The sequence below is a fragment of the Tachyglossus aculeatus genome, chromosome 20, assembly GCF_015852505.1.
Source record: "Tachyglossus aculeatus isolate mTacAcu1 chromosome 20, mTacAcu1.pri, whole genome shotgun sequence".
Lineage (NCBI taxonomy): Eukaryota > Metazoa > Chordata > Mammalia > Monotremata > Tachyglossidae > Tachyglossus > Tachyglossus aculeatus.
The window spans coordinates 12784720-12808245 of record NC_052085.1 but is presented as its reverse complement, the minus strand read 5'-3'; the positions used below and the strand labels follow the sequence as shown (position 1 = coordinate 12808245).

General features: G+C 47.6%; 1 protein-coding gene across 3 annotated transcripts in view; it reads left to right on the top strand.

Moving 5' to 3' along the window:
• The first annotated feature begins 10893 nt into the window (after window positions 1–10893).
• Window positions 10894–23526, top strand: part of ANKRD10 (ankyrin repeat domain 10) — a 48676-nt gene continuing 36043 nt past the window's right edge. For all 3 annotated transcript variants that reach the window (XM_038761612.1, XM_038761614.1, XM_038761613.1), the window contains exons 1-2: window positions 10894–11123; window positions 21946–22098. In XM_038761612.1, coding sequence (XP_038617540.1) covers window positions 10920–11123; window positions 21946–22098 — 357 coding nt within the window. In that variant the 5' untranslated portion in view covers window positions 10894–10919. The remainder of the gene's footprint in view (window positions 11124–21945; window positions 22099–23526) is intronic.

Sequence of the window (23526 nt, the reverse complement as noted above, 5' to 3'; positions counted from 1 at the left end):
GACTGTAAGCTTATTGTTGGCAGGGAATGTGCCTGCCAACCCTGTTATACTGTACTCTCCCAAGTGCTTCGTAATAATAATAATAATGATGATGATGGCATTTGTTAAGCGCTTACTATGTGCAAAGCACTGTTCTAAGCGCTGGGGGAGATACAATGTGATCAAGTTGTCCCACGTAGGGCTCACAGTCTTAATCCCCATTTTTACAGATGAGGGAACTGAGGCTCAGAGAAGTTAAGTGACTTGTCCAAGGTCACACAGCAGACTCGTGGCGGAGTCGGGATACAAACCCACGACCTCTGACTCCAAAGCCCGGGCTCTTTCCACTGAGCCACGCTGCTTCTCTGAGCCACGCTGCTTAGTACAGTGCTTTGCCCCAAAGTAAGCGCTTAACAAATACCCTTATCATCACTGTTATCATCAAAGAGTTTACAGGGAGTACTCAATAAATACCACCGTTTCATTGAGCGAATGCCCCGCAAACAGTAAGCACTCATTAAATACCATTGATTGACTGACTGTAAACTTAACTCTGTTTTGTTGTACTGTCCCAAGTGTTTAGTGCAGTGCTCTGTGCACAGTAAGCGCTCAATAAATACCACTGCAGGATTTCTGGTCACCATCCTGAGACGCAGGGCTATGTTCGTTTCCAGGGAATGCTTAGCTGGGACTGTAAAGGCCCTCCCTGAAGAGCCAAGCCAAATATTTGGTAGCAACAGTTGTTCGGCTTCGCTTTCAGCTCTGAAATCCTAATGCGAAAAATTCATCGTCATCACGGAGAACTTCCGTTCATGCCGAGGCTGGGTGGCAAGAACAAAGCGACTTCAGTGATTCCATAGATTTTTTTAGATTTTTCCTCTTGACTTGGGATCTATGCTTTAATCCCCAGTCTGCTGGGAAGAGCTGTCCTCCTTAATGGACTCTTTCTTACCCAAGCGAACACAAGTTTGTCTGTGGCAGAGAATGGAAGCTATGAATGGGCAGATTGACCCTGGAAATTCCGTCTAAAAGGAGTCAAACGGTGCTAAGAAAACCCTAACTTGTGTTGTCCACTAGCGGACTTGACATCATCATCATCATCATCATCATCAATCGTATTTATTGAGCGCTTACTATGTGCAGAGCACTGTACTAAGCGCTTGGGAAGTACAAATTGGCAACATCTAGAGACAGTCCCTACCCAACAGTGGGCTCACAGTCTAAAAGGGGGGGAAGACATGACATGACTGACTCCATTTTGTGTATGCTGACAGGAACCCTCCATTTGTGCAGGCCGAGAGAACGAGTCTGCAACAGATGCCCGCTGTTGGGTAGGGACTGTCTCTATCTGTTGCCAACTTGTACTTCCCAAGCGCTTAGTACAGTGGTCTGCACACAGTAAGCGCTCAATAAATACGATTGATGATGATGATGATGATGAGATGCCTTCAAGGCCATCGAGGAACACCCGTCCAAAGATAACGAGAATTTACCTCCCTATGAACGAGAATTTACCTATTAACGAGAATTTATCTCCCTATTAATGAGAATTTACCTCCTTATGAACGAGAATTTACCTCCCTATTAACGAGAATTTACAGACCTATCTATGCAAGGCCATAGGGCAAATAACATCTTGCACAAGGCCTTAGGAACGGAGAACAAAGAAAATTTGGAACACCCTGCCGGTCCCAATTGAATTCCTGAAATTTCCAAATGCCCCACTCCCATGTTGCTGTAACTCAATAAAAGACACAGTGATATTGGGATGGGGGCTGCCTGTATATACGTATATATGTTTGTACATATTTATTACTCTATTTATTTATTTATTTATTTTACTTGTCCATATCTATTCTATTTATTTTATTTTATTTTGTTAGTATGTTTGGTTTTGTTCTCTGTCTCCCCCTTTTAGACTGTGAGCCCACTGTTGGGTAGGGACTGTCTCTATATGTTGCCAACTTGTACTTCCCAAGCGCTTAGTCCAGTGCTCTGCACACAGTAAGCGCTCAATAAATACGATTGATGATGATGATGATGCTTGTCACTCATCCCTCTCCCGGGAGGTGAACGGGCAGGGAGCCACTTTCCTTCTTTACTGCTCTACCTGAACTCATGTCTCCGAGTCATTTTTCCCATCTTCGTCACCACCCTGGGCACAAGAACCCTGCGGCCGATTTACACTGAGTTAACCTATTTTGCACCCTACTTGTCCATAACACTTGTTTCAACTGCAGATTAAACACTATCAAGCCAGTTACCACTTTGATGACTGGTAAGAATCAGAAATTTTGTTCTAGTCACCCAGAATGTCCCAGATGGGGCTCACCATCTTAATCCCCGCCTTTCCAGATGAAGGAACTGAGGCCCAGAGAAGTCCAGCGACTTGCCCAAAGTCACACAGCAGGCACTTGGCAGAGTCAGGATTGGAACCCAGGTCCTCTGACTCGCAGGCCCGAGCTCTCTCCGCTAGGCCACGTTGCTTCTCCAAACCTCTCTAGTTCTAGCCCGAACCCTAATCCTTGACCCACACCTTCCTTCGATTTATTTTACTTGTACATATCTATTCTATTTATTTTATTTAGTTAGTATGTTTGGTTTTGTTCTCTGTCACCCTCTTTTAGACTGTGAGCCCACTGTTGGGTAGGGACTGTCTCTATATGTTGCCGACTTGTACTTCCCAAGCGCTTAGTACAGTGCTGTGCACACAGTAAGCGCTCAATAAATACGATTGATTGATTGATCGATTGATTCTAGCCTTGGCCCTCCCCTGAACCCTGACCTACCTTGTCCCAGGGATGCTCTTCGACGCTTGACACATGGTCGACATTTTCAGAAACATCGAGGGCCTGGAGAAAAACACCCACCACCATCCATTAATTCAGTCGTATTTATTGAGCGCTTAGTGTGCGGAGCATTGTACTAAGCGCTTGGGAGAGTACAATACAAAAAAAAAAACCAGCCACATTCCCTGCCCACAACAAGCTTTCAGTCTAAAGGAAGACTGCCCGGAAGACGTGAGTGCCTTTATGTGTGTTTAGCAGGAATGTTTGTACATATTTATTACTCTATTTATTTATTTATTTATTTTACTTGTACATATCTATTCTATATATTTTATTTTATCATCATCATCATCATCAATCGTATTTATTGAGCGCTTACTGTGTGCAGAGCACTGTACTAAGCGCTTGGGAAGTACAAATTGGCAACATATAGAGACAGTCCCTACCCAATTTTATTTTGTTAATCTGTTTGGTTTTGTTCTCTGTCTCCCCCTTCTAGACTGTGAGCCCACTGTTGGGTAGGGACTGTCTCTATATGTTGCCAACTTGGACTTCCCAAGCGCTTAGTACAGTGCTCTGCACACAGTAAGTGCTCAATAAATACGATTGATTGATTGATTGATTGATCAAAACGATAGACAATTGTTCAGTGGTTTTGCAAAAAGCATTCCAGAGCGATTCAGTCACTGCCGTCGGCCCCAGGGACTGGGGAATTCTAGCAGGATCAATGAACAAACTAAGGAAATCCCTGATTTAATTCTGTCCGCGTCCTAATGTCGTAGATGTGTGCTTTTTCACCAGTTGGAGGGGAAAAAAAAAAAAGCCCTATTCCCTGTAGCCTAAAATACATTCAAAAGGCAGGGGTAGTATCAACAAAATGAAAACAGGATCTGTTGGCAGGAAAACATTCACCATGAAGAGGGTTACACCTGAAAACAAACTTTAATAACTCTTCTTTCCTAAAATAGTTGTACGTTTTATTTTATTTAATTTTTTAATGGCATTTGAGTACAGTGCTCTGCACACAGTAAGCGCTCAATAAATACGATTGATTGATTTATTACTGTGTGCCAGACACAGTACCAAACTCTGAGGTAAATCCAAGATAATCGGACTGGATACAATCCCTGTCACACACAGGGCTCACCATGTTAATCCCCATTTTACAATAGAGGCAACTGAGGCACAGAGAAGCTAAATGACTTGCCCAAGGTCACACAGCAGACAAGTGGCAGAGCCTGGATTAGAACCCAGGTCCTTCTGACTCCCAAACCCAAGCTCTTTCCACGAGGTCACCCTACTTCTCACTAGGCCACTATGCTTCTTGTCATAGGGAAGCAACGTGGCTCAGTGGAAAGAGCCCGGGCTTTGGAGTCGGAGGTCATGGGTTCAAATCCAGACTCCGCCAGTTGTGAGCTGTGTGACTTTGGGCAAGTTACTTAACTTCTCTGTGCCTCAGTGACCTCATCTGTAAAATGGGGAGTAAGACTGTGAGCCCCCCGTGGGAAAACCTGATCACCTCGTAACCTCCCCAGTGCTTAGAACGGTGCTTTGCACATAGTAAGCGCTTAATAAACGCCGTCATTATTATTATTATTATTTAATACTGAATTTGCCCTGAGAATCCATGAACTTTGAAAAATCTGTACCTTACGTAACTTTACATAAACCAGTCCACCAAGTGGAGAAGGTTATTTCCAATGTGTTATTTCCTTGAAAGAGTTTCGTTTTTTTTTTGCTACAACTACCCTTTCTTCACAATAAGGTGGTTGAAATAAGATTAGGGACGTTGTGCCTCTGGATATTTTACGAAGAGTTTCCCGACGGTCAAAATTCACTTCTGGAAGACAACTGACTTGCCCTTAAAAATGAATTAGGACTTGAGTATTCAAAAGGGACATCACTTTCGGCCTCTTTTTTATGTGATTTTGTAAGCGCTTACTCTACCTCCCAAGCGCTTAGTACAGTGCTCTGCACACAGTAAGCGCTCCATAAATACGATTGAATGAATGAATGAATGTGTCAAGTACTGTTCTGAACACTGGGGTTGATACAATCAATCACTTAACACAAACCACAGTTATTATTATTATTACTCTATTACACTCTCCTAAGTGCCAGTGTGGTCTAGTGGATAGAGCCCGGGCCTGGGAATCTGAAGGACCTGGGTTCCTCAGTAGGCACTTAACAATCAATCAATCAATTGTATTTATTGAGCGCTTACTGTGTGCAGAGCACTGTACTAAGCGCTTGGGAAGTCCAAGTTGGCAACATATAGAGACAGTCCCTACCCAACAGTGGGCTCATAGTCTAAAAGACTGTAAAGTCACTTTACTTCTTGGGGACCTCAATTCCCTCACTTGTAAAATGGGGATTAAGACTGTGAGCCCCACGTGGGACGGGGACACTGTCCAACCCGATTTGCTTGTATCCACCTCAGCGCTTAGTACAGTGCCTGGAACGTAGTAAAGCGCTTAACAAAGGCCGCCATTATCACTATCGATTGAATGATTGATTGATTGACGTCTAGGCTGTGAGCCCACTGTTGGGTAGGGACTGTCTCTGTATGCTGCCAACTTGGACTTCCCAAGTGCTTAGTACAGTGCTCTGCACACAGTTAGCGCTCAACAAATACAATTGATTGATTGATTGATTGACGGCTTCCTGGAGAAGGCGGGATGGGGGGATTTTGGGGGGCCTGGGCTGCCTGCCTCTGTGCAAATACCTTTTCCTTCAGGAGAAGGTTTCTCCCGCTCGAACACATTTTTCCTTCCCCACACGGGGCGGCTGCCGGGATTGGGGGGAAAAGGCGGGATTTTCGGGAATATGATGACGTCATCGGCGAGGCCTCTGACCCCGCCCCCTAGCCCTTTCATTCATTCAATCATTCATTCATTCAATCGTATTTATTGAGCGCTTACTGTGTGCAGAGCACTGGACTAAGCGCTTGGGAAGCACAAATTGGGAACAGAGAGAGACGGTCCCTGCCCAATAGCGGGCTCGCAGTGTAGGAGGGGGAGACAGACAACAAAATTACACATATTAGCAAAATAAAATAAATAGAATGGTAAATATGTACCAGTCAAATAGAGTGATAAATCTGTACAAACGTATTCATTCAGTCGTATATATTGAGCGCTTACTGTGTGCAGAGCACTGTACTAAGCGCTTGGGAAGTCCAAGTTGGTAACATATAGAGATGGTCCCTGCCCAATAGTGGGCTCGCAGTCTAGGAGGGGGAGAAAGACAACGAAAGTACACATATTAGCAAAATAAAAGAAATAGAATAGTAAATATGTACCGGTCAAATAGAGTAATCAATCTATACAAACGTATTCATTCATTCAGTCGTATTTATTGAGCGCTTACTGTGTGCAGAGCACTGTACTAAGCGTTTGGGAAGTACAAGTTGGTAACATATAGAGACGGTCCCTGCCCAATAGTGGGCTCAATCAATCAATCAATCGTATTTATTGAGCGCTTTCTGTGTGCGGAGCACTGTACTAAGCGCTTGGGAAGTCCAAGTTGGTAACATAGAGAGACGGTCCCTGCCCAATAGCGGGCTCCCAGTCTAGGAGGGGGAGACAGACAACTACACATATTAGCAAAATAAAAGAAATAGAATAGTAAATATGTACCAGTCAAATAGAGTAATCAATCTGTACAAACGTATTCATTCAGTCGTATTTATTGAACGCTTCCCGTGTGCAGAGCGCTGTACTAAGCGCTTGGGAAGTCCAAGTTGGTAACATATAGAGACGGTCCCTGCCCAATAGCGGGCTCAATCAATCAATCAATCGTATTTATTGAGCGCTTCGTGTGTGCAGAGCGCTGTACTAACCGCTTGGGAAGTCCAAGTTGGTAACATATAGAGACGGTCCCTGCCCAATAGCGGGCTCAATCAATCAATCAATCGTATTTATTGAGCGCTTCCTGTGTGCAGAGCGCTGTACTAACCGCTTGGGAAGTCCAAGTTGGTAACATATAGAGACGGTCCCTGCCCAATAGCGGGCTCACCATCCAGGAGGGGGGGGACAGACAACAAAACTACACATATTAGCAAAATAAAATAAATAGGATAGTAAATATGTACCAGTCAAATAGAGTAATAAATCTGTACAAACGTATTCATTCATTCAGTCGTATTTATTGAGCGCTTCCTGTGTGCAGAGCACTGGACTAAGCGTCTCAGGCTCCGCCCCTTAGCTCCCTCTCAAAGCCCCGCCCCCTACCTCAGGCCCCGCCCCTAACAACGCCTCAGATCCGCCCCCTAGCAACGCCGCAGACCCCGCCCTTACCTCAGGCCCCGCCCCTAGCCCCCCAAAGCCTCGCCCCCATCTCAGGCCACGCCCCCATCTCCTCCCTCAAAGCCCCTCCCTCTACCTCCGGCCCCGCTCCCTAGCACCGCCTCAAGCCCCGCCCTTAACCCCCCCTCAAAGCCCCGCCCTTGTTCCGCCTCAAGTTCCGCCTCAAAGCCCGTCCTCCACTCAGACCCCGCCCCCTAGCTCCCCCTCAAAGCCACGCCCTCTACCTCAGGCCCCGCCCTCTACCGCTGGCCCCGCCCCTAGCACCGCCTCAGACCCCGCCCTTAACTCCCCCCTCAAAGCCCCGCCCCAGCCCCCCCAAAGCCCCGCCCTCTACCTCCGGCCCCGCCCCAAGCCCCGCCTTTAGCCCCCTCAAAGCCCCGCCCCCAGTTCCTCCTCAAAGCCCCGCCCCCGACCTCCGGCCACGCCCCCTAGCGCCGTCTCAGGCCCCGCCCTTAAACCCCCTCAAAGCCCCGCCCTTGTTCCGTCTCAGGCTCCACCTCAAAGCCCCGCCCCCACTCAGGCCCCGCCCCCTAGCTCCCCCTCAAGCCCCGCCCACGACCTCAGGCCCCGTCCCCTAGCACCGCCTCAAAACCCCGCCCCTATCGCCGCCCGAGGCCCCGCCCTTGTTCCGCCTGAGGCCCCGCCCCCTAACTACCCCTCAAAGCCCCGCCCCCGACCTCAGGCCCCGCCCCCTTGCTCCCCCTCAAAGCCCCGCCATTGTTCCGCCTGAGGCCCCGCCCCTAACCCCCGTCAAAGCCCCGCCCTCTACCTCCGGCCCCGCCCCCTAGCGCCATCTCAGGCCCCGCCCTTAACTCCCTCTCAAAGCCCCGCCCTTGCTCCATCTCAGGCTCCGCCTCAAAGCCCCGCCCCACTCAGACCCCGCCCCTTAGCTCCTCCTTCAAAGCACCGCCCCCTACCGCAGGCCCCGCCCCCTAGAACGGCCTCAGGCCCCGCCCTTAGCACCCCTCAAAGCCCCGCCCCCTCAGACCCCGCCCCCTAGCTCCCCCTCAGTGCCCCGCCCCTAACCTCCCTCAAAGCCCCGCCCCCAGCTCTCCGTCAAAGCCCCTCCCTCTACCTCAGGCCCCGCCCTCATCTCCCCTCAAAGCCACGCCTGCGACCTCAGGCCCCGCCCCCTAGCAGCTCCTCAAACTCCGCCCCCTAGCGCCGCCTGTGGCCACGCCCTTGTTCTGCCTGAGGCCCCGCCCCGTAGCTCCCCCAAGCCCCGCCCTCTACCTCAGGCCCCGCCCCTAGCTCCCCCTAAAAGCCACGCCCTCTACATCAGGCCCCACACCCTAGCTCCCCCTTAAAGCCCCGCCCTCCACCACAGGCCCCGCCCCCTAGCACCACCCCAAGCCATCAAGGCCCCGCCCCACCTAGATCCCGCCCCCCAGTTCCACCTCTAAGCCCCACCCCAGACCTCAGGCCCCGCCCCCTAGCTCCACCTTAAAGCCCCGCCCCCTAGCGCCCCCGAGGCCCTGCCCTTGTTCCGTCTGAAGCCCCGCCCCCAGCCCCCTCAAAGCCCCGCCCCTACCTCAGGCCCCGCCCCCTGCATCCGCCTCCGGCCCCGCCCCCTACATCTGCCTCAGGCCCCCCCCCTCCCCCGACCTCCTCCTCAGGCCCCGCCTCAAAGCCCCGCCCCTTCATTCATTCATTAATTCATTCCTTCATTCATTCCCCACCCCCAGCTCCGCCTCAAAACCCCCGCCCCAAGCGCTTAGTCCAGTGCTCCGTACACAGTCCACACTCAATAACCATGCTCGAATGAACGAATATTAATAATAATGATGGCATTTATTAAGCACTTACTAGGTGCAAAGCACTGTTCTAAGCGCTGGGGAGGTTACAAGGTGATCCACTCATTCATTCACTCAATCGTATTTATTGAGCACTTACTGTGTGCAGAGCACTGTACTAAGCGTACAAGTTGGCAACACATAGAGACGGTCCCTACCCAACAGCAGGCTCACAGTCTAGAAGGGGGAGACAGACAACAAAACAAAACATATCAACAAAATAAAATAAATAGAATAAATATGTACAAATAAAGTAAATATATAGAGTAATAAATACGTACAAACATATATACAGGTTGATCAGGGCGATCAGGTTGTCCACGTGGGGCTCACAGTCTTAATCCCCATTTTCCAGATGAGGGAACTGAGGCCCAGAGAAGTTAAGTGACTTGCCCAAAGTCACACAGCTGACAAGTGTCAGAAGCAGCATGGCTCAGTGGAAAGAGCCTGGGCTTTGGAGTCAGAGGTCATGGGTTCATATCCATTCTCCGCCAATTGTCAGCTGTGTGACTTTGGGCAAGTCACTTCACTTCTCTGGGCCTCATCTGTAAAATGGGGATGAAGACTGTGAGCCCCACGTGGGACAACCTGATCACCTTGTAACCTCCCCAGTGATTAGAACAGTGCTTTGCACATATAGTAAGTGCTTAACAAATACCATTGTTATTATTATTAATTACGATTGAATGGCTGACTGAATAAATATGATTGAATGAATGAATAAATATGATTGAATGGCTGAATGAATAAATAAGATTGATTGAATGAATGAATGAATAAATATGATTGAATGAATAAATATGATTGAATGAATGAATAAATACGATTGAATGAATGAATGAATAAATACGATTGAATGAATGAATACGATTGAATGAATAATAAATACGATTGGTTGAATAAATACGATTGAATGAATGAATATGATTGAATGAATGAATAAATACGATTGAATGAATAAGAAATACGATTGGATGAATGAATAAATACAATTGAATGAATGAACGAATACGATTGAATGAATGAATACGATTGAATGAATGAATAAATACAATTGGATGAATGAATGAATATGATTGATGGAATGAATGAATAAATGAGTAAATACGATTGAATGAATGAATGAATACGATTGAATGAATGTGATTGAATGAATGAATAAATACGATTGGATGAATGAATGAATGAATAAAAATACGATTGAATGAATGAATACGATTGAATGAATGCGATCGAATGAATGAATAAATACGATTGGATGAATGAATGAATGAATAAATAAAAAATATGATTGAATGAATGAATACGATTGAATGAATGCGATCGAATGAATGAATAAATACGATTGGATGAATGAATGAATACAATTGATTAATGAATGAATAAATACAAATGAATGACTGAATGAATAAAAAATACGATTGAATGAATGAATACGATTGAATGAATGAATAAATACAATTGGATGAATGAATGAATATGATTGATGGGATGAATGACTAAATGAGTAAATACGATTGAATGAATGAATGAATACGATTGAATGAATGCGATTGAATGAATGAATAAATACGATTGAATGAATGAATGAATACAATTGATTAATGAATGAATAAGTACAATTGAATGACTGAATGAATAAAAGATACGATTGAATGAATGAATACGATTGAATGAATGCGATTGAATGAATGAATAAATACGATTGAATGAACGAATGAATGAATACGATTGATTGAAAGAACGAATAAATATAATTGAATGACTGAATGAATAAAAAATACGATTGAATGAATGAATACGATTGAATGAATGAATAAATACGATTGAATGAATGAATAACTGCGCCCCCAGCCCCGCCTCCTCAGCCCCGCCCCGGCCCGTGGGCGCTCAATAAGTCCGAGCGAATGAATGAATGATGGAATCAGTGACGTCGTCAGGCCCCGCCCCCAGGCCGCGCGGCCCGAAGCCCCGCCCCGCTCTCGCGGCCGCTAGAGGCGGTGGCGGCGCTGCTGCTCCCGCGGCGGGTCGGGGCTCCTTTGTGCTCGGTCATGGCGGCGGGAGCGGGCGGCGTGGAGGCGGGATTCTCCAGCGAGGAGCTGCTGACGCTCCGCTTCCCGCTGCACCGCGCCTGCCGGGACGGGGACCTGGCGGCGCTGTGCGCGCTGCTCCAGCACACGTCCCGCGCCCACCTGGCCGCCGAGGACTCCTTCTACGGATGGACGCCCGTGCACTGGGCCGCGCACTTCGGGAAGGTAGGCGAGCGGCGCCCGCCGGCCCCCCCCCCCCGCTTCTCGGACGGGGGGGGCCGCTGTCGCTTTAAGGCGCCATTTTGTGGCGCTCCTGGCCGGGAACGGGGGGAACGGAGGGGACGGAGGGGACCGGAAACTGGCGCGCATGCGCGCGAGCTCGCGAACGCTCGGCGGGCAGCGGGGGAGTCTGGCGCGCGATCGCGGACGCCGGGGGGGGCAGCGGGGGAGTATGGCGCGCATGCGCGCGAGCGCGCGGGCGTCGGGGGGGGGGGGCAGCGGGGAAGCTGGCGCGCATGCGCGCGCTCACGCTGACCACGGTGGGGGGGCAGCGGGGGAACTTAGCGCGCGTGCCCGGGAGGGGTAGCGGGGGAGTCGTGGGCGCGCATGCGCGGCGCGGCCGGAGCGTTGAGCGAGGGCGGACCGCGGGGAGACCATTCATTCATTCATTCATTCAATCGTATTTATTGAGCGCTTACTGTTCATTCATTCATTCAGTCGTACTTATTGAGCGCCGACTGTGTGCAGAGCGCTGGGCTAAGCGCTTGGGAAAGTCCAAGTTGGCAACATGTAGAGACGGGCCCCGCCCAACAGCGGGCTCACTGGCTAGAAGGGGGAGACAGACGACAAAACATTGATAAAATAAAATAAATAGAATAGTAAATATGTACAAGTAAAATAAATAAATGCAGTAATTCAGTTGTATTTACCGAGCGCTGACTGTGTGCAGAGCACTGGACTAAGCGCTTGGGAAAGTCCAAGTTGGCAACATATAGAGACGGGCCCCGCCCAACAGCGGGCTCACAGTCTAGAAGGGGGAGACAGACAACAAAACATTAATAAAATAAAATAAATAGAATAGTAAATATGTACAAGTAAAATAAATAAATGCAGTAATTCAGTTGTATTTACTGAGCGCTGACTGTGTGCAGAGCACTGGACTAAGCGCTTGGGAAAGTCCAAGTTGGCAACATGTAGAGATAGGCCCTGCCCAACAGTGGGCTCACAGTCTAGAAGGGGGAGTGAGACGACAAAACAAATAAATACAATAAATAGACTAGTAAATATGTACAAGTAAAATAAATAAATACAGTAATATGGACAAACATGTATATATTCATTCATTCAATCGTATTTATTGAGCGCTTACTGTGTGCAGAGCACTGGACTAAGCGCTTGGGAAAGTCCAAGTTGGCAACATGTAGAGACGGGCCCCGCTCAACAGCGGGCTCACAGTCTAGAAGGGGGAGACAGACAACAAAACATAAATAAAATAAATAGAATAGTAAATATGTACAAGTAAAATAAATAAATACAGTAATATGGACAAACATGTATTCATTCATTCAGTTGTATTTACTGAGCGCTGACTGTGTGCAGAGCACTGTACTAAGCGCTTGGGAAGTCCAAGTTGGCAACATATGGAGATGGGCCCCGCCCAACAGCGGGCTCACAGTCTGGAAGGGGGATACAGACGACAAAACAAACATATGAACAAAGTAAAATAAATAGAATAAATATGTACAAATAAAATAAATAAATGGAGTAATAAATACGTACAAACCTATCTACATATATACAGGTGCTGTGGGGAGGGGAAGGAGGTAAGGCTGGGGGGATAATTTAATAATAATGGCATTTATTAAGCACTTACTATGTGCAAAGCACTGTTCTAAGCGCTGGGGAGGATACAAGGCGATCAGGTTGTCCCACGGGGGGCTCACAGTCAACCCCCATTTTACAGATGAGGGAACTGAGGCCCAGAGAAGTGAAGTGACTTGCCCAAGGTCACACAGCTGACAATTGGCGGAGTCGGGATTTGAACCCACGACCACTGACTCCAAAGCCCGGGCTCTTTCCACTGAGCCACGCTGGGGGAGGAGGGGGGGAGAGGCAGTAGAAGGCCTAATAATTATCATCATCATCATCATCAATCGTATTTATTGAGCGCTTACTGTGTGCAGAGCACTGTAAACGAGTTTATGGGCAGGGGACGAGTCTGCCAATTCAGTTGGACTAAGCGCTTGGGAAGTACAAGTTGGCAACATATAGAGACAGTCCCTACCCAACAGTGGGCTCACAGTCTAAAAGGGTTACATTACATTAAAAGGGTTAAATTGCAGTTGTTAAGTGCTTACTACATGCAAAGCACTGTACTAAGCACTGGGGTGGATTCCTGATAATCAGGTTGGGTGCAGCCCCTGTCCCACATGGGGCTCACAACCTTATTCCCATTGCACTTAGACTGCGAACTTGTTAACTTGAATCCTCTCGGGTGCTTAGAACAGTGCTTGACACATAGTAAGCGTTTAACAAATTCCTTAAAAAAAAAAAATGGGGACCCCTGCCCCAACCGGCCCACGTGGAGCTGTGGGGCCTACTGGCAGCACCCACTAGAAGGTCGGAGACCTGGGTTCTAATCCTGCCTTCACCACTTGCCTGCTGTGCGACCTCAGGCGACTCACTTCACTGGGCCTCAGTTACCTCATCTGTAAAATAGGGATTAAGGATTTGAGCCCAGTCTGATTCCTTTTCATTGATCCCAGCGCATAGTACAGTGCTTGGTTTCCAGTAAGAGCTTAACAAGTACCCTTCAAAAAGCTCTCTTCAGTGGGCCTCAGTTTCCTTACCTCTGAAATGGGGATTAAATCCTTGTTCTCGCCCCTTCAACTCTGAACCCCATGTGGGGCAGGGGCGGTGATCTGATTGTACTTATCCCGCCGCTTAGCACATTGTTTGTCCCATAGTAAACGAGTTTACGGGCAGGGGATGAGGCTGCTAATTCTGTTGGACTGGACTCTCAAGCCCTTATAATAATAATAATAATGTTGGTATTTGTTAAGAATAATAATAATGGCATTTGTTAAGCGCTTACTATGTGCCAAGCACTGTCCTGAGCACTGGGGGAGATACAAGGTAATCAGGTTGTCCCACGTGGGACTCACAGTCTTCATCCCCATTTTACAAGGTGATCAGGTTGTCCCACGGGGGGCTCACAGTCTTCATCCCCATTTGACAGATGAGGGAACTGAGGCCCGGGGAAGTGAAGTGACTCGCCCAAAGTCACACAGCTGACAAGTGGCGGAGCCGGGATTTGAACCCACGACCTCTGACTCCAGAGCCCGGGCTCTTTCCACTGAGCCACGCTGCTTCTCTTTATGCTCAGCACAGAGGGGCTCAGTAAATACCGTTGATTGATTCGAAGAAATAACACAATTAAGCACTGTTTTGAACGCCCACAGCTTCAGAAATCGGTGCAGATTTGAATCTCGGTCTCCAGGGGGAACGGCCCCGAGGCGTCTATGTCCTCCTTATTTTGCAATTAGTGGTTATGAGGCCCTTTTATATACGTTTTGCAAAAGCCACGAAATGTGCATCTCTTTTCAAGTGCAGCCTTCTAAGCGGGAAGTCGGTTCTGCCTTGGTGCTATTTGGCCTCTGAAAGGGGATTGGGTTTTTTTCCTCTGTTATTTCTTTGTATTTATTTTTAAACTCTCATTACTGCAGTACCTCCGAGGACTACAGCCTTGCTTCCTCTTTTCTCTCCAGTGCCCCTCTGAAACCTGCTTAAGGGCGCAAAGATGAACTGTTTTTCTGTTATGGCAACGGAATGGTTAGGCCGCTGCTCGGCCGTTGAAATTTGAGATTAGGCGCCAAGCGCCTTTAGGCCGTTTTCATTTTATTGCACATCCATTGGACAGTTTCACATATAAATTTCCCTCCGAAAATCCGGGCTTCCTGATGAAATCCTGTTCACCACGCTGTACCGGCGTAAATAGTGGAACCCTCGACCCAAACCGATCTCTTTTAGACTGTGAGCCCACTGTTGGGTAGGGACCGTCTCTATATGTTGCCAACTTGTACTTCCCAAACGCCTAGTACAGTGCTCTGCGCACAGTAAGCGCTCAGTAAATACAATTGATTGATTGGTTCTTCTGGGTAAGCGTTAACAATCTGATACGGCACCGATGATGACAAATTGAACAGCCAGTGGTGTCTTCAGATCTGCACGAACGTTTGGATCAAGTAGCGTGTTTCCCAGATACTTTTTAAGAAAGGCCAGGCTCTGTTCAAATCAGAACAATGGAAAATGCACTTTAAAACTTTCCGGCAAACTGTGAGGTGTTTCTTTTTAAATTCCGGCTCACTCCACTTCTCATTGGCGTAATAAGGCGCTGAATTGTATTTTCTTTTTTAAAAAAAATGGAAGTACATTGGAAATGTGCAGAGTATCTGCCCCGAAGCTGATTTGTCAGCTTGTTGCTCATGTGTGTGTCTCTCCGGTTCTTTGAAAGCTTTCCACATATGTGTGTGTCTCGCCTCTGGTTCTTTGAAAGCTTTCCACAAGGATGGGCAGCTATTTCTGTGCTCCAGGGCAGCCTCTTTACAAAAGAAGGACAAAGTTTTTTGTTTTGTTTTTGTTTTTAGCTCTTTTCTATTAGCCAGTATGTACAGAAGCTAAGATGTTTCATATGGGGGGAAGTCCTAGTTTTAAGAAAATGAATAGTGGCTGTATTTGCCTTATAGTCATTCATTCATTCAGTCGTATTTATTGAGCGCGTACTGTGTGCAGAACACTGTACTAAGCGCTTGGGAAGTACAAGTTGGCAACATATAGAGACGGTCCCTACCCAACAACAGGCTCATGAAAGTATGGGAGGAGCAGAGATAAGGTTATTAGGTGAGGCGGGCGGTTTCTATTGAAGGAGCATGCAGAGGATGCTAGTGGTGAATATACGGAACATGCATTAAGACTACAAATCATTTATTTTATTCTGTTAATATGTTTTGTTCTCGGTCTCCCCCTTCTAGACTGTGAGCCCACTGTTGGGTAGGGACCGTCTCTGTATGTTGCCAACTTGGACTTCCCAAGCGCTTAGTACAGTGCTCTGCACACAGTAAGCGCTCAATAAATGCGATTGAATGAATGAATGAATGAAGCTGCTGTTTGACATTGTGGGGCAGCAAGCCATTTTTAAGGAACAGCTATTGGAAGGGAAAAGTGTAATAAATAGAAAGCTGGTTAAAAGATAAGAAACAAAGGGTTGTCCACAGCCATTTTCTGGATGGAAAAGTATAAATAGCCTCCCCCCTACTTTTCTCCCAGGCTTCTTTACTGGGACCTATTTTGTCGAGCACTTTATACTCTGGAAGAGGATGTGTGCAGGGAAATATGCACATTTGCCAATGACGCTCATTTCTTCTGGGGGACAAATATCCCGCAGATAAGAATAAAATGCAGGAATGCCTGATTACTGAATTCGGGAATGTAGTTGACAGGCAACATTGGCAGGAGAACGTATCCAAGGAAAAATAATCCAAACTTTCAAACCTCTGTGTGGTGATTGGGCCTTGGACTGTCAGTTTTGAGTCAGGGGAAGAGATCTGGAGGAAGCAGCCAGAAAAGTGGACCAAATGCTATGCGTCGTCAGGAAGGAGGTAGAAATCAATCAATCAGTAGTATTGAGTGCTTTCGATGTGCAGGGCACTGTACTGAGCCCTTGGCAGAGAACAGTACAACAGTTGGTAGACACGTTCCTGGCCCACAGGGAGCAGGGGGATTGATAGGGGGGAGACACATTAATCAAAAACAAAAAGCAGTTTAGTGGCCATATTTTAGTGTCTGCATAATAGAGGTTGGTGTTTTCCATGACGCACTCCCTCTCTTTCAGCATCCATATTCTATCTGTCCACATCCTGTTCACCACATTTCCAAACTTCACCCATTCCTTTCCATTCGAGCTATCATTTGGCTCTTTACTGGCTCCTTATTCCCACTCTTCTCCCACTAGGCTACTCCAGTTTGTGCACTTCTTTTCATAGCAACATAATCCAAAGTGCCTCATTCTCATCTCTCCCACCACTGACTTCTTGCTTACCCTCTCCCCATCCTCAAAGCCCTTTGGAAATCACAGCTCCAGAAAGCCTTCCCAATTAATATCTAATCTTTCCACTTTGTAATCCTCAACTATCACTTCATTACTTCCAGTGTCACTTCAATACCATCAACTAATTGATTTGACCTAGGCGCTTGGGGGAGTTGTGAGAATTTAGATAGATGTGCTTTCTCCTAGAGTGCCTGGCCCTCCTGTTAGTTTATTAGGTCCTGGAGGGCGGGGATCAGATATACTCATTTAATTGTACAGTCCCAAAGGCTCTGAAGAACGCTCTGCACATTAAACTCTGCGTATGCCAGAGTCAGCCAGTATTTCCTGAGCTGGCAGCAGCCTACATACAAGGAGAGCATGGAAAAATCAGGACGTGTGTGATTGAAGTTTTCAAAGCATGTGGAGAAGATGAACTTAGAATCATTTACCAAATCCCCCACCCCAGACCTAGGCAGGGGGTGCATTTTGAAGTTTAAAAGAGATTTTTCTTGAATAATGATTATCATGGTATTTTTTTATTAAGCCCTTAAACGGTGTTACGCACTGGTTTAAATCTGAAAAAACACCAGACTGACGGTCCTCGTCCCAAATGAGACTCACAAATCTGAAAGGGAGAGCAAGTGTTTTATCTCCATTTTGCAGATGGAACTGAGGCCCCGAGCAGTTAAGTGATTCGCACATGGTCACGCAGCAAAGCAGGTAGGAAGGCTGTTGTGTTCAAGGCAGTTTTTGAAAGAGAAGTGACTCTAGTTTTGGCAGAGCTAACTTGAAAGAATTCAGGGGTGTGGCCAGTTGACTAAAAGAAGGTTATGAGGTTTGCTCCTATAACAGTAGAAGGAAGCAAATGAGACAGAACCAGTTCCTGCAGAAAACGGAACCCCGGTGGATAGGAGTATTTGTTTTCAGATGAGAAGTGATAGGGAGCTGTTGGCGATTACTGAGGATGGGAGTGTTATGCCCTGACTGGTGTTTTCGTTAGTAAGGTGATAGATACAACTGCGGAGTTGGGCCGAAAGAGAAGCAGCTTGGCTTAGTGGGCAGAGCGCGGTCTGGTCCTTCTGAATCTCGACTCCACCACTTGTCTGCTGTGTGACCTTGGCAAGTTTTCTGGGCACAGTTACCTCATCTATAGAATGGAGATCAATCAATCATATTTATTGAGCGCTTACTGTGTGCAGAGTACTGTACTAAGCACTTGGGAAGTACAAGTTGGCAACACGTAGAGACGGTCCCTACCCAACAGTGGGCTCACAGTCTAGAAGGGGGAGACAGAGAACAAAACAAAACATATTAACAAAATAAAATAGAATAGATGAAGACTGTGAGCCCAGTGTGAGATATGGTTTGGGTCCAACCTGATTGGCTTGTTCTACCCCAGTGCCTGATGTGTAGTAAGCGCTTAACAAATACTGTTTTTTTAAAAAAACACTCCATACCATTCATCGCCTGGTTCTAGCTGTGAGGGAGAGTTACTGTTTGCACACTCCCATGGGCTTGAGGATATCCAGGATATCCTCGCTGAATCCAGGTCTCCAACTATATCCGAGAGCTTGCGTGAAAGGTCGATGGCCTTTTAGACCGTGAGCCCACTGTTGGGTAGGGACTGTCTCTATATGTTGCCAACTTGTGCTTCCCAAGCGCTTAGTACAGTGCTCTGCACACAGTAAGCGCTCAATAAATACGATTGATTGATTGATTCAAATCTTTCCGCTCTCTGACCCTTTAGCCTTTGAAACCCGCTGGCCTCTTCAAACTCTCCCCAGATCATCACTGAAAACCCTCTTGCCTTTCTGTGTCCACACTCCAAGTGAAAAGTTGGCACCTTTGGAAAGTCCTGGAGTCAGTTAGGTTATAAAAGCCCCATAAACCTGTATTGGTGAAGCACTCTCAAAGATAAGGCATCCAGTTTTAACTGTATTACAGTTTGAAGGTGCCGGCAGGCAGTTGTCCTCTAAATGAAGACAATGATCGCATTGGTTCCTGACTTTACTGCTTAGCCCCTGTCCCACCTGGGGCTCACAGTGTCTTGAGTGCAGGAGGAAGCACAACTGAAGAAAGTAGCCGAGCAGTCAGAGGTGGAGATTTGGCAGTCATTGGTAGAGAGGCACATTTGAATGCATGAGCTCTCCGGAGAAGAAGGAGCTGAAAATCCATAGCTGACACTAGTAGTATCTACATTTGAAGGAGGTGCTCACATGCACACATTTTTGTACTGTCAGGGTGACTTGGTTTAGCTGTGCAAGTGAGCTTTGTCAAGTGTGGAACTTTGTAAGAACCTTTAGGCCAAGGAAAGGGACCAAAGGGGAAGCACTGTAGTTCATTCATTCATTCAATTGTATTTATTGAGCACTTACTGTGTGCAGAGCACTGTACTAAGCGCTTGGGAAGTAGTCTAATGGAAAGAATATGGTCCCGGTTTCTAATGCTGCGGCTCCACCACTTATCCGCTGTGTGACCTTCCTCCTCTCTCTAAACTGAGAGCCCCTTGTGGGATAGGAACTATGTCCCATCTGGTTGACATGTATCTACCTCAGCATTTAGTATGTTCCTTGGAACATAGTAAGCACTTATAGGTGCTAATGAAAAGAACTTAATGGAAAGAACAAGGTCCCGGTTTCTAATGCTGCGGCTCCACTGCTTATCCGCTGTGTGACCTTCCTCCTCTCTGTAATTTAAACCGAGAGCTCCTTGTGGAATAGGAACTATGTTCCATCTGGTTGTCATGTATCTACCTCAGCATTTAGTATGTTCCTTAGAACATAGTAAGCACTTGTAGGTGCCAAGTTAAAAAAAAAATGGACTGGGATCAATCAAGCAACTGAAGACCATAGAGATCTATGTTGGGGTAGAAGACAAGTTCCTTGGAACATAGTAAGCACTTATAGGTGCCAAGTAAAAAAAAAAATGGACTGGATCAATGAAGCAACTGAAGACCATAGAGATCTATGTTGGGGTAGAGGACAAGTTCCTTGGAACATAGTAAGCACTTTTAGGTGCCAAGTAAAAAAAAAAAATGGACTGGGATCAATGAAGCAACTGAATAGAGATCTATGTTAGGGTAGAGGACAAGTCTGTAAATTCTCCCCAGTGCTTAGTACAGTGCTCTGCTCACCCGTAAGTGCTCAATAAATACGATTGATTGGGGGCAGAAGGTTGTTGAGGGGGAGTGGCAGATTTGGAGCCCGAGAACTACCAGTTCTGAGTTGGAGATTTAGAGAGGTAATGGGTTGGCAGCAGAGCTCATTCTTGATGAGGTCCTGTCTGGAATGGAGTTGGAAAGCAGAAGGGGCGGTCCAGCCAGAAGTCAGGAAGTTTTACCCGTGTAAATGTTGACATTGCTGAGGAGGAGTTTGTGTAGTTAGGTGGAGAAGAGGATTGTGAGAATCAATCTATGGTATTCAGTGAAGGTCTTACTATGTGCACAGCACTTGAGAGTACAATACCACAGAATTAGCAGACCGGCTCCCTGCCCATAAGAAGCTCACAGTCTAGAGGGGGAGGCAGACATTAAAATCAACTAGGGGTAAGTTCATAAGTGCTGTGGGGCTGAAGGTGGAGTCAGTAAAGGGTACAAAACCCAAGGGGTGGGTGACAAAAGGAAGGAGGAGAAGGGGAATTGAAGGCTTAATCAGGGCAGGATTCTTGGTGGCAGTATGATTTTTGAGTAAGGCTTTAATGGGGGAAAGAGTTCCAGGTCAGGGGGGGAACATGGGCAAGGGTCAGTGGTGAGATCGAGGTCCAGCGAGTAGGTTGGTGTTAGAGGAGCGAAGTGAACCTGCAGAGTTGTAAGTAGTAAATCCTGTCCTGCTAGCTATTGACAAATAGTCTGAAACAGGTCTGAGGCAGCTCAGTCCATGTGGTCTGATGTGGCCCTGGGGGGTGACTACACTAATGTCTGTGTGTGCTTACGACGAAGGGGCAGTTCCTCGGGGCACCACGGAGGGGAAGAGAGCATGAGGGGACGGTTCCTCACACATATTGGACGGGTGTGTGAGGGCTTGCCTTTCTGGATTGTCCCTTGTCACCAAGAAGAGAAGATGGACTGTCGCCAACCCTGGGAAGAGCAGGCGCCAGATGTCACCGCCAGGAAAAGCCCTTTGCTAATGTTTGGGGAAGCCCCTGTTGACTGGCCCCGGGATCCTGGGCAGGGTCCGCTGGAGAGGGGGTGGTCCCTCCAGGAGCCAACATGACTCAGTCATCTCTCTCCTTGAGGGACTCGGGCCTGAGGGAAGGCCCGGGACCGTCCATCTCCCGGAGCAGAGGGAGAGCCAGGGTGTGAAAGACCGCCTTCGTGGTCCCTAGGGATTTAACAGGGGAGCCCCAATACCGAGCGTTGGTTTGTGTGACAGAGGGCGAGCGTTTGGCAAAGGCTTTCAGCCCCCACTCTGCTCACCCACCAGGGCCTTTTGGAGTAGCCCAGTGACTACTGGGGTACGTAATGAGAAGCAACGTGGGCTTCTGTTGCCGTTCCAGCTCGCACTCTATAAGGGAAATCTGCATCTTCCTCACCACGGGGCTCACTAGCCGGCAGACGTGCCCTTGGAGGATCGCTGCTGGCCAGTGAGCCCTTCGTTTCTGGTGCCGTGGTGCGAGTAGGAAGGCCGCACTTTGGAGGTTCCCTAATTCGCAGGCCCATCCTCCTGGGAGACTCGGGCCAGTCAGTCGGGGGGTTATTTTGCCACCCCGTAGCAAAATACTCGGCAGAGTCCAACCAGAAGACGTTATTAAAGCCTTCACCCTAAGGTGGTCTCTGACCAGGGAGTGAGCGCTCTTGGGGGACGAAGTAGCCCGTCTGAGGAAGCAGAGGCCAAAAGGGCCACCGGCCAAGTCCTGCCTGCCCGGACTGAGGTCTGAGTCGGAGGATTGGCTGTCTCGGCCAGGCGGGAAGGGTACTGACATTTCTCTGTGTCTCTTCCCCGACCTCCACCGTTCTTTTTCAAGTTGGAGTGCTTGATACAGCTCGTGCGAGCCGGAGCCACGCTCAACGTCTGCACCACCCGGTTTGCCCAGACCCCGGCCCACATCGCCGCTTTTGGCGGACACCCGCACTGCCTGATCTGGCTGATTCACGCAGGAGCCAACATTAACAAACAGGTACGCTGTCTTCCTCGCCGCCCGATATCGTTTCTGAACTGTGTCTTAAGTAGGATTACCAAGAAAAAGTGCTCATTTTCAGGGAGCTGGTCTTTGAAAACTGCTAACTACGCAAGCGGGTGGCAAATAGGGCAAGGTCAAGAAACAAGTTAACTTGAAGTGATTGTATATCTCATTCATTCATTCAGTTCATTCAGTCGTATTTATTGAGCGCTTACTGTGTGCAGAGCACTGTACTAAGCACTTGGGAAGTACAAGTCGGCAACATATAGAGACGGTCCCTACCCGTCAACGGGCTCACAGTCTAGAAGCGGGAGACAGACAAGGAAACAAAACTTGTAGACAGGTGAAAGGGAAAACAGAGATCTAAGGTAACCACGGGAATTTATCTTTAGGACAACAGACCAAACCAGAATAACTTTCATTCAGTCATTTATTGAGCGCTTACTGTGTGCAAAGCACTGTACTAAGCGCTTGGGAGAATATAACATTCCACAAATGAGTTTACAGTCTAGAGACTATAACTTTACCTAAATGGGGCCATCCTAGTCCCTAGATGTCGATCCAAAAGATAGTAACTGTAAAACCGAGAGGCAGCATGGCCCAGTGGAGAGAGCACAGGCCTGGGAATCGGAAGGACTCGGGTTCTAATCCCAGCTCCTCCACTTCTGCCATGTTATCTTGGACAAGTCACTTCACTTCTCTGAGCCTCAGTTCCCTCATATGTAAAAATGGGTATTAAAAAACTATGAGCCCCATGTCGGACATGGACTGTGCCCTATCCGATTAGCGTGTATTCATTCATTTGATCATATTTATTGAGCGCTTACTGTGTGCAGGGCACTGTACTAAGTGCTTGGGAAGTACAAGTCAGCCGACATATAGAGACGGTCCCTACCTAATCACAGGCTCACAGTGCTGGGCACAGAGTAAGTGCTTAACAAATACCAGAAAACCCCCTAAAACCTTATACGGGTGAAGTCTGAGAGAGTCAGATGGCAAAACCGTATGGAACTGCTCCCTTACTATTTCTCAATGTGGTTTTTCCCTCTCGGGGCCATCAGGAGACTTTCTTGTGATGGTCTCTGCTCCTGACGGAGCAAGTTTCTCTTTCTGTGACCAGTTTTGCTGCTGCCAGATCCTTGAATGGATTGGGCAGGTCAAAACTGAATTTATCTACAGTTCTCTCAAGTCTCCATCCCACTGGCTCCTTTTAGGGGTATTTAGGGTTGGAAGAACCATTGCGTGTGGCTTATGGGTCAGTGACAGTTACCACAAGTACAGTTGTTGCAGTGGACTGCATAATAATAATAGTGGGTTTGGTTAAGCGCTTACTATGTGCCAAGCACTGTTCAGTGGGCTGGGGTAGATACAAGATTGTCTCCCCCTTTTAGACTGTGAGCCCACTGTTGGGTAGGGACTGTCTCT